The sequence below is a fragment of the Rhincodon typus genome, chromosome 19 (assembly GCF_021869965.1).
Source record: "Rhincodon typus isolate 14 chromosome 19, sRhiTyp1.1, whole genome shotgun sequence".
In the NCBI taxonomy this organism is placed as follows: Eukaryota; Metazoa; Chordata; class Chondrichthyes; order Orectolobiformes; family Rhincodontidae; genus Rhincodon; species Rhincodon typus.
The window spans coordinates 1,284,858-1,296,387 of NC_063350.1; the positions used below are offsets into that span (position 1 = coordinate 1,284,858).

General features: G+C 43.4%; 1 protein-coding gene across 2 annotated transcripts in view; it reads right to left on the reverse strand.

The window, feature by feature from the left end:
- LOC109936721 (CMP-N-acetylneuraminate-beta-galactosamide-alpha-2,3-sialyltransferase 2-like) overlaps nt 1-11,530 on the reverse strand; it is a 39,354-nt gene that overhangs the window by 5,410 nt on the left and 22,414 nt on the right. For both annotated transcript variants that reach the window (XM_048608153.1, XM_020535320.2), the window contains 5 exons: nt 11,004-11,396; nt 7,806-7,993; nt 5,057-5,236; nt 3,421-3,466; nt 3,054-3,173 (listed from right to left, as the gene is read on the reverse strand). In XM_048608153.1, coding sequence (XP_048464110.1) covers nt 3,054-3,173; nt 3,421-3,466; nt 5,057-5,236; nt 7,806-7,993; nt 11,004-11,267 — 798 coding nt within the window. In that variant the 5' untranslated portion in view covers nt 11,268-11,396. The remainder of the gene's footprint in view (nt 1-3,053; nt 3,174-3,420; nt 3,467-5,056; nt 5,237-7,805; nt 7,994-11,003; nt 11,397-11,530) is intronic.

The following is an 11,530-nucleotide window of genomic DNA, read 5'->3' on the forward strand; positions in this document are numbered from 1 at the left end:
ATAAAATTCTAACAGGACTGGACAGGGTAGATGCAGGGAGGACGTTCCCGATGGTGGGGTGTGTCCAGAACCAGGGGTCACAGTCTGAGGATTCGGGGTAGACCATTTAGGATGGAGATGAGGAGACCTTTCTTCACCCAAAGAGTGGTGAGACTGTGGAATTCATTACCACAGGAAGCAGTTGATGACAAAACACTGAATGTATTCAAGAGGTGACTAGATATAGCGCTTGGGACGAATGGAATCAAAGGTTATGGGGAGGAAACAGGATTAGGCTACTGAGTTGGACGATCAGCCATGATCGTGATGAATGGCAGAGCAGGCTCTAAGGGCCGAATGGCCGCCTCCTGCTCCTATCTTCTATGTTTCTATGATTATTCCAGCTATGATCTGGCTAGTGCCTTGTATAGTTCTAGCAAAACCCCTCTACTTTCATACTCCATCTGTGAAATAAAGGTCAATATTCCATTTGCCTTCCTTATTATATAATGCTAGCTTGTTGTGATTTATGCACAAGAATGTCTAAATCCCTCTGTTCCACAGTTTTCTGCAGTTTCTTTCTCTATTTAATAATATTCAGCTCCTCTATTCTTGCTGCCAAAGTGCATAACCTCACATTTTCCCACATTATATTCTATCTGCTAAGGTTTTGTCCACTTGCTTAACCTGTCTACCACCCTCTCCAGATTCTTTGTCATCCTCACCACTTGCCTTCCTATCTATTTGTGTCATCTACAACTTGGCGATTGTATATTCACTCTCCTCATCCAAGTCATTAATGTATTTTGTAAATAATTGTGGCCCTAGCTCTGATCCCTGTGCACTCCTCTGGTTTCATCCTGATAATGCCCCCTTATTCCAACTCTGTCTTCTATTAGTTATCCAATCCTCTAATCATGCTAATCTACTAATTCCAACGCTATGGATTCTTATTAGACCATAAAATATAGGAGTAGTATTAGGCCATTTAGCCCAACAGGTCCTGCTCAGTCATTCAATCATAGTTGATGTGTTTCTCCACCCCATTCTCCTACTTTCTCCCTGTAACTCTTGATCCCCTTACTAATTAAGAACCTATCTATCTCTGACTCGGCCTCCACAGCCCTCTGCAGCAGCAATGAGTTCCACAAATTCACCGCCTTCTGGCTGAAGAAATTTCTCTTCATCAGTTCTAAAGCATCATCCCATTCGCTCTGACGCTGTGCCCTCAGGTCTTAGTCTCTCCTACTAGTAGAAACATCATCTCCATGTCCATTCTATCCAGACCTCTCCGTATTCTGTAACTTTCAATCAGATTCCCTGTCATCTGCCTAATCTCCATCAAGTACCCAACCCAGAGTCCTCAACCACTTTTTGTATGACCAGCCCTGGGATCGTACATGTGTAAACTTCCTCTGGACCCCCTTCAAGGCCAGCACATTCTTCCTTAGATACAGGGCCCAAAACTGCTCACGATATTCCGAATGCAGACTGACTAGAGCCTTATGCAGCTTCAGTAACACATCTCTTGTATTCTAGCCCATGAAATGAATTAGCCTAATGTGCGGTATCGTATTCAAATACCTTCTGAAAGCTGAAGTATGTTACATCCACCGCTTCCCCTTTATCCATCCTGCTTAATCCTCAAAGAATTCTAGTAAATTTATTCAGCATGATTTCCCCATTCCTGAAGCCTTGCTGTCTCTGCTTCTTTATTTCTAAATGCTCTGCTATTTCTAACATTCTAACATCTCCCAATAACAATAAGTAACCTGTAATTTTATTGTCTCTTTTTTTGTTTAAATAAAGGTGTTATATTGGCTGTCTTCTAATCTTTTGGGACTTTTCCAGAATCTAAGGATTGCTTGAAGAGCATACTTTTTCCTGCAAGAGGAAACATTCTCTCTCTCTCTCTCTCTCTATCCTTTCTATTAAAACCATCATCATTTTAAAGACCTCTACTGGGTCACACTTCAGCTTTCCTTACTCAAGAGAAAACAGACCCCGCCTGTCAGCCCCTTCCTGATATTTGTGCCCCTGTACTTTGGTTTATTTTATCTTATATTTATGGTCTCTAGGTTTGGATTTCCTCTATAAATTTAAATGTCTTTATCTTTATTAATAGCCAATGAATTATAAAGATCTTTATCAGGTTGAGAGAAAAAATCTCTGACGCCGATCTTTCCAGAGTGTTTCACATACAATAGGAAGGTGAGGAAAGATGCTAGAGTCACTGCATTTGATGAGATCATAGCATAGGAATGAAGTAAGACATTAGCCATCAATGAGCAGCTCTCAAAATCACTGACTTGTTAAATAAGCAGATGCACCTGTCATTGTACAAGATGGATTCTACAAGATGCCCTCCAATACTTCACCAAGGCCCTTGTAACAGCACCTTCCAAACCCACGACCACTTCCATCTACAAGGACAAAGGCCACAGATATGTGGAACACCATAACCTGCAAGTTCCCCTCCAAGCCACTCACCATTGTGACTTGGAAATATATTGCCATTCCTTCAGTGTCACTGGGTCAAAATCCTGGAATTCCCTCCCTAAGGGCATTGTGGGTTAACCTACAGCACATGGACTGCAGTGGTTCAAGAAGGCAGCTTCCCCACCACCTTCTCAAGGGCAATTGTTTCCGTGCTCTATGATGCTATAGTTAGGAACGGGCAATAAATGCTGGGCCCAGCCAGACACCAACATCCCATGAATAACATTTTTAAAAAGTGGTTGTGAAGTTGCTGCAGTAGGAATGCATCACCATGTGAACGGTAAAATAAAAACAGTTCACTGCTAGCTACAGACCAGACTTTTGGAAAGCTATTGCCAATTAATAACTCACCACTCTCCTTCAAACCAGCATTCCTCAGAACCTGAAACGTTAACTGTTTCCTTCTGCACAGATGCTGCCTAATGTGCTCAGTGTTTTCCAGCATTTTCTATTTTATTTCAATGGCAAAGCACTCACTCAGCAGTTTGCTTCCCTGTTTGAACCAGGTTAATCGAAAGAATCAAGCCTCTGTCAGCACGAGCAGATCAATCATACTTGGGTTTCTCTGCCTTCACCTGATCACAGATGTGAAGCCCAAAGATGAGAGCCAGCATCCCAGTGGATGGGTACCTTCCGTGGTGCTCAGTCCATTCGTCATGGACATACTTAAAGAAGCCGGGATGAAAGATGATGACCTGGTGGGAGAGTGATGTGGGAAATAATGATCTGCTCTTTAACAGAGATCGCAGAGAAAATATTCACAAGAGGACAATCTGAACACTCAAATGATTCTGATCAGTGTCAGCTTCTGTACCCACAAACACCATTTATACAGATACACACACACTTGTATATGCACATTTTCTCACACCTATGCACATTAGACTGATCTACCTCAATCACATGGACATGGTACATGTCTCTATTACAATAACATCTCACCTTGTTGCTATCAGCAGTAATGTGACCTTTCAGTTTCCTGTGTGTCCTAGAAAGGAGAAACACAAGGGAGGGGTTTACTGTCTGTGTAACAGAATGAGGAATGCAGTTAGCAGCCAACAGGACCCGCTTCACCTGGAACAAAGCAGAGAAAGATGGCACCTGGGGAACACCAACACACCTAGAAAAACACCAGAAAACACAACAGGAGTGAAAGCAGGAAGCACAGCTTCAGAGCAACATTGGAAACTGGGGATCCATCGAAATATTCAGAACTGAGCTTGAGAGATTTTTATTGGGTAATTAATATTGAGAGACATGGAGGGAAGATGGGGAAGCAACTGAGGGACAGATTAGTCAGGACCTAAAAATGGAATAACAGTATGTACTTCCCCAAACACTTTAAATCAGCTTTGCTAAAATCCGTGAGGTCTACATCAAAGATGTTCCTGTCATCAACCTCAGTCATATTGATATGAAAGGCCTTTGGAAATTGATCTAAAGAGAGCTGAATAAAGTCGCAAAGGGTAAATGAAATGTCCTGGGCTATGGGAGAGGGCTAGGGACGATGGATTTATTGATGGATGAGACAAGAAGGCTCCTGATGGGGTGCATCACTCTCTGATACTCAAAGGTGATGACAGAAGGAGGGAAGGTGGAATTTAAAGAGAGAGCAGTGATTTTGTGCAGCATCACAGGAAGACAGCAACGGCTTGTATTTGTATAATACCTCAGAATGTCTCAAAACAAATTTCTCAGGCAGTTAAACATGGGAAGCTTGGTTGCCAGTCTGTTCTCTGCAGGACACTACACACCAATCTGCTATTTCCCAGATGAGATGCTTATTTACTGTTGTTGGTGGATTGGCCAGAATGAAAGATAACTGCAGACTTGTCTTTTTCTCAGATAAGTACCTGTTACGTACACTCAATAGGGGTGCGACAGGTGGGAGCGGTTGTGTCAAAATCTTATCCAAAGGCACGCACTTATGTTACAGCAACATTCTCTCTGTGCTGCATTGGAGTGTCAGCCTAAGAATTTTCTCTTCAGATTCTGGAGTGGGATTTGAACCGACTGACTCAGAACCAAGAATCAACCACTGATATGAGCTGGCATTGCAGTGGAGGGGTCAGAAGCCAAGTTGGGATAAGATGTTGGGTATTGTGCAAAGACACGAGCTTGACGAGGCTGAGGGAAGCCACTGGAGTGTTGAGAGACTGTGTTGAGTCTGATAACATTGGCTTACCCAGGAGAAAGAGACCCAGCAGACAGATACAATCAGCAGATGGACTTTTACAACAAATCAGTGAATCAATGGTCACTTACTAAGATTAGTTTTTTTTAATTCTATATTTTTTTAGCTAACTAAATTTAAATTCCCAGCTGCATGGTGTGATATGAACGTTTCGCCAGGTCATCAGCCTCATCTTTGGGATTACCTGTCCTGTGATATAATCAGGCTGCCACCAATCCCACTTTGTTCAATTATCTTCAACTGTTTTTAAACTTAAAGCTCTGACATTCTTCCTCATATGAGAGATCAGGACATGACAAATCCTGCCCAAAAACAACGGCAATTAACTGAGGAATCCTTTCACGATTGAGGATTACATTCATCTCAAGGTTGTGCTTTACTTACAGAAAGAAGTTTTTGTTCGTAAGGACATTTGCAAACCACAGTAGGTCATGAGGTTTAAATGGGACCAGCACCAGATGGACATTGGGTTCGAGGTCCTTGGCACTCTCTGGGTACATGAAGTGGTGCGTGGTTTTCTTGCCGACATCAGACTCATGTCCCTTGGTCACTGCCCTGTTCATTCTAAGTAGAAAACCAAAGAGTTACTGCTGTAGACTGATTAACACATCTTCAAAATCAGTCTTCTACCAAAACACTGAAAATAGGAGCAGGAATAGGCCATTCAGCCCTCTGAGTCTATCCCACCATTCAATATGATCATAGCTGATCATCCAACTCAGTCCCCTGCTCCTGCTTTCTCTCCCAAACCCTTTGATCTCTTTATCCCCAAGAACAATATCTGATTCTTTCTTGAAAGCATTTAATATTTTGACCTCAATCACTTTCTGTGGCAGAGAATTCCATAGGCTCATCACTCTCTGGGGGAAGAGTTTAAGTAAAATTTAAGGGGAGGCACAGTGGTTAGCACTGCTGCCTCACAGCACCAGAGACCTGAGTTCGATTCCAGTCTCAGGTGACTGTCTATGTGAAATTTCCACATTCTCCTTTTGTTTCTGTGAGAATCATAGAATCCCTACAATGTGGAAACAGGCCCTTCGGCCCAACAAGTCCACACCGAACCTTGCAGTGTTCCACCCAGAGCCATCCCCTATAAAACCACCTAATCTACACATCCCTGAACACTATGGGGCAATTTAGCATGGCCAATCCACTTACCCTGCACATCTTTGGCCTGTGGGAGGAAACCCACGCAGACACAGGGAGAATGTGAAAACTCCACACAGACAGTTGCACGAGGCTGGAATTGAACCCGGGTCCCTGGCGCTGTGAGGCAGCAGTGCTAACCACTGAGCCACCGTGCCACCCATGGGTTTCCATCAAGTGCTCTGGTTTCCTCCCATAGTACAAAGATGTGCAGGTTAGATGGATTAGTCATGGTAAATTGTCCTGTTTGTCCAGGGTTGTGCAGTCTAGGTGGGTAAGCCATGGTTAAAAACCCCATGCTAGGTCATGGGGATAGGGTGAGGGTGTGGGATACTCTTCAGAGGCTCAGTGCAGGCTTAATGGACTGAATGGTCTCTATCTGCACTGTAGGATTCTATGAAAATGTTTAAGTACAGGGGGTGATGACAGGCCAGAACTTGAGATTCCCAATCTCCTAACATCCCAATTTCCATAAAGTTCAGGGGTTAGTGTTCAGGGATGGGTAGCTTAGGTAGGTTATAGGGGGATGGGTCTGGGTGGGATGCTCCAAGGGTCAGTGTGGACTTGTTGGGCCGAAGGGCCTGTTTCCACACTGTAGGGATTTCTATGATTCACATAGTTTGGCATGGAACATAAGCTACTTTATGACAGTAACAGTCAATAATGGTGTACTCGATTCACTGCACTGTGTTATTTGTGGGTCACTCAGTGTGTGTGTGTGATGGATGGGTGACTGATTTCAGCAGAAGATGCCCCATTTCACTCAGTAAATGAACAATTTCACAGTCTGTTAAAAGTGCCCACAATCTCACTGAAAATTGTCCAGCCAACATGTGCAGGATAATCCTGAATGGGTAAAGAACGACACCAACAATCAGTTTAGGCTTGTCAGTCAGGCTCACTGATGTGTACTGGAAATTAAATATATTATTGGACAGCGCTCTGTTCTTTGTAGACGGAAAGAATATTTTCATGCACAGAAAACAAAAAATGCTGCAGATCACAGAGAGTCAGGCAGCATCCATGGAGAGAGAGCAAGCTAACATTTCAAGTCTAGACAATTCTTCAGCAAAGCTACCAGGACTCAAAACATTAGTTTATTCTGTCTCCACGGATACTGCTTGACCCACTGTGATCTCCAGCACTTTTCATTTCCATTCCAGCATCTGCAGTAATTTTTCCCTACTTTCATGCATAGGGTCTGTAACAACTCAACGAACTTAGCTGACTGTCATTCGCTAGTTCATTTCTCAGGGTAATGTCTGGGCCAATGAGAGTCAACCTTTCTGAAGCCTGGCAGCTAATATCAATAAGGGTATTAATGAGTGTATTCTCTTTGAGAACACCAATCAGATTCCACTTGCTAACCAATCAGCACCCTCCTATGCAGTATTAATGTTTGTTTTCTCCTTGAATTGATATTCTTGCAAAATGTCCTGATGAGTACAGGATTAAAAACCCTCAACAAAATGTGTCTTTTTTCAGCAATACTTATGTTCTGTACAAAAAGACTAATTATAAACCTATCATACTATACTGGGGAATGATCTTTGTAGTTCCTCTTCACTGAGATTGCAACCTTAGGACAAGTGACTAAGTGGATTCAATTGACCTTCTGCTCATTGGGCCACAATCAGGACAGAGGATTTATCAGGGTTAGGAAGAGATGAACCACAATAATTTAAAATTAAATAAAAAAATCTCTTCCACTTGCAGCAATCCTTTTAAGGTCTACTGAGATATTCAGTGAATATGCAGTGGTACAGGATATGTCCTGCCCTTTAGTATTTCAGAGTGATGCACATTTTGACCAGGTTTGAGCTGGCCTTCAGGCTGCCCAGGGCATTGATGTCGAGAATCACTAGGAAATGGAAACAGCAGGAATGTATATTTCTTGTTATGGAGCTAGGAAGGTTTGGAATGCCACTGCCACCTTACTGTTGAACCAAGAGAATTAGAAGTGGCCCTGATAGAATATAAAACTTGCCTTATTACATAGTCCTGTGAGTCAATCAACTGCCCATAATTTGATCCTTTGAGGTTCCCAGAATTTCCAACAATGGCACATCTCCTGCAATTACAGGAATGGCCATTCTTTATAGGATTGAACTTAGGCATGACCTCAAAAAGCCTGCTGTACATCATACTCAGCCTCGGATGCCTGGACTGTAACCCCTGAAACAGAGAAACAGCAACTGTAGCTATGCAGGCATTTATCAAAAATAAACACTCAGAGTGGGTCAAGGGTTAGGATCAGGGTCAGAGTAGATCAAAGATTAGGATCAGGGTCAGTGTGGGTCAAAGATTAGGATCAGGGTCAGTGTGGGTCAAAGGTTGGATCAGGGTCAGAGTGGATCAAAGGTTAGGATCGGGGTCAGAGTGGGTCAAAGGTTAAGATCAGGGGTCAGAGTGGGTCAATGCTGGGATCAGGGGTCACCATGGGTCAGATTGTGGATCTGGGGAGAATCAGGGTCAAAGGGAATGGAGATGATGTGGAATTTGGGATGGTTTAGGGTCAGAGACCGTGGTTCAGGTTGTGGGGTCAGGTAAGTGAGGGTCAGGGACAGATGGTGGGATGGGACGAGGGTTAGACAGAGTGGCCCAGTGGTGGATTGAGGGTCAGTGTAATGTGGGATTGGAAGCTGACAGAGGTCAGTGAGCACACGGAGAGCTGGAATGCAGCAACAACAGAGTGATGGGAGATTACAAAGGGGGCTCTGGGGGAGATGACTGGGAGAGGTTTGAGCTGGCGCATTCTGGAGGCAACAAAACAATATCTGAGGGTTTCGGCAGCTGATTGGCTGACATAGGAACAATGACAAGAGTCGGAAGGAGCAGTTTTTCAAACGGTACAAATTTGTGAAATTTACAAAAAGCTGGACACTGAATAACAACAAGAGGTTTCTCAGAATTGAATCCGATTCTGAATCCAGTGAATCCTGGTATATTCAAAGAGAATTGTCTGGATATTGATCAAGTGGCTGGAGCCCCCTCCACCTGCAGCGCTGAGGTTAATAACGGCCTTTCTGCAGCCAAATGCAATGCCTTCATAACTGAATAGGAGGCAAAACAAAGCCAACTCTACCTTAATCCACTCCACATTCCTTTGTCCCAGCTGCCTCCAACACATTCCCTGCATCAACCCATCCACTTGTCCACTCCCAGAGATTTCTCCCCAGAGGTTATTGGCCAATGTTACTGAGGATTCCATACTAAGAGACCTACACAGCACAAGTCTAACCATTGCCTACACTCACAATGGAGCTGCGAAAAAAAGGGATGACAAGAGGGTTACAATTTCAAGATTGTCAGCAAGAAAGTCAGGGGTGAGATGAGGAGAAACTTCTTTACTCGGAGAGTTGTTAGGATTTGGAATGCGTTGCCTGGCACAGTGATGGAGGAGGTTTCCAATGGAGGTTTCAAAAGAGAGCAGGATATATATTTGAAAGTGATGAGTTTACAGGGCTACAGAGATAGGACTGGAGAATGGAACTAGCTGGGTAGCTCTTTCAGGACTGATACAGACACGATGGGCTGAATGGCCTCCTGCTGTGCTGTAAAATTCTATGATTCTATGATAAATTGAAGGAGCATTGCACTAGCACGTCTTCAGGAGATGGAGAAGAAATTGATGGAGAAGAAATTGATGGAGGTCTTGCCTTCATCAACTTTGAGGGTGGGTTCATATATAAAATGGAACCATTGACACTCTGACACATAGCAGTGTGATAACAGACATAACCCTCTCCTACTTCCCAACAATCAGCTATTTATCCAAAGAGAAGGCATTTAGGTTGGAGAAGGATTATGAGGAGAGTGTCACACTGTGGTAGAGAACATTAAAATACTGACAACAGTAAGACCAAGCGGCTCATATGCCTTCTGTTCTGATCAAAGACAGGCTGTGGTTACACCAATGTAAACCACCATGACTAGTGAAGATAAAGATATATGGGCAGGAACATTGGAGCCTGATCTCCTGGAGCTCATTGACCAGGGGATAGGAAAAGAATCAGAATCAAGCTTGAATAGGCAACACCTGTCAAGAAATGTCAATCTGTCAAGAACTGTCATAACATTTTAGGCACTGTCAAAGTCATCAAGACTTGTCAAAGTGTGTTTTTCTTCATCAACAAGAGTTCTTTGGTCAATAAAATGCAGTGTGCAAAATAGAACGTTAAATAATAGAGCTTTATTTCTTTCCTGTGTGATTTGGGTACTTGGGGATGCTCGATGAGTTGGTATGTAGGTGCAGGGGGAGATGTGGTGGATGGAAGTCACATTAAATTGGCATAGTGTGCATGGAGGGGGGTTACAGGTGTGAATGGTATGATAGAGCGTGAGGATTGAGGGCTGGAGGAATGTTTTAATTTTTCATTTGGATTTTTAATCATGGTGAAGGCCTTTCACCTTTCACCTTTCAGCCAGATTGCCTTGGCAACTCACAGCTCTTTCTATGTCACACGAACTGACTCCTAGATCAGCTCCATGCCCCATCCCTCCCACCCCCACTACCACCCAGAAAGGGTCAGCAGCTTATTTTTAAAAGTCAGGTTCAAGGCGTTGAGATTTCTCTTGTCTCTGCAAACATGACCTAGGAACAAGTATTTGATTCTGAGTTTCCACAAAGGGATTATACTTCTTTTTTTCATAATTTTATAACCAACCGCTTCAGATAAGTTATCTTAAACATCTGAGGTATGTGGGACTTGCTCCCAAGCCTCCTGGTAAAGACGAAGGGGCCCTACCACTGCACCACAAGATCCCTAAAGGGAACATGCTTCATTCTCTGCTTTAATGTCCTTCATCTGTAAACAAAACACAACAACTACTTCACTGTACTCTGCGCCCTATCCTTTTGACAGGTAACATATGTAGAAAAGTAAGAATGCCAACAGTGCCTGTTAAACCCACAAACACTACCATCCCAAAGGACAAGAATAATGGGAGCACCACCCCCTGCCAGTTCCCCTCCAAGCCACTCCCCATCCTAACTTGGAAATATATCGCCATTCCTTCACTGTCGCTGAGTCAAAATCCTGGAACTGCCTTTGCAGCACCTTCACAGATGGCAGTGTTTTAAGCAGGTGCCACACCAACACCTTCAGGATTCATTAATGATGGGCAACAAATGCTGCCCACAGCCACAAAACCAATTTTTAAAACCATTGCTGGATTGACTTACCAACCACCACAGGAGGATGTCCTGAGGGATATTTTCATTCCTCCTGGTTAACTGTGGCTGAATACTTGAATTAAACCGCACATCAAACCAACGAGAGATACCTCGGTCTGAAATACAGGTCTCACAGCTACAGGTTTTCTTCAAAGACTGAGGTCCTTCCTTCACCAGGCTGTGACTGTACAGAAAGTATAAGGGAAGTACGAAACAACAGATGACAAGGAAAAACTTTTTCCTTTTGTAAAACTTCCTGCAATTGTAGGCCATGTTGCAGCTCAGCTGGGAATCTTTCAGCTCCTCCTGCTCCTCAAGATGTGGATGGTGTTAAAATCCAGCTCAATAACCAGGGAGCTATGATCTTAGATGGTCTTTTTCATCCTTCAACATCATTCTGAACTGAAAATTTTTAAAGTAGAAGACAGGAGTTTAGTCAAATATAGTAGGAACTGCAGATGCTGGAGAATCCGAGACAACAAGGTGCAGGGCTGGATGAACACAGCAGGCCAAGCAGCATCATAGGAGCAGAGATC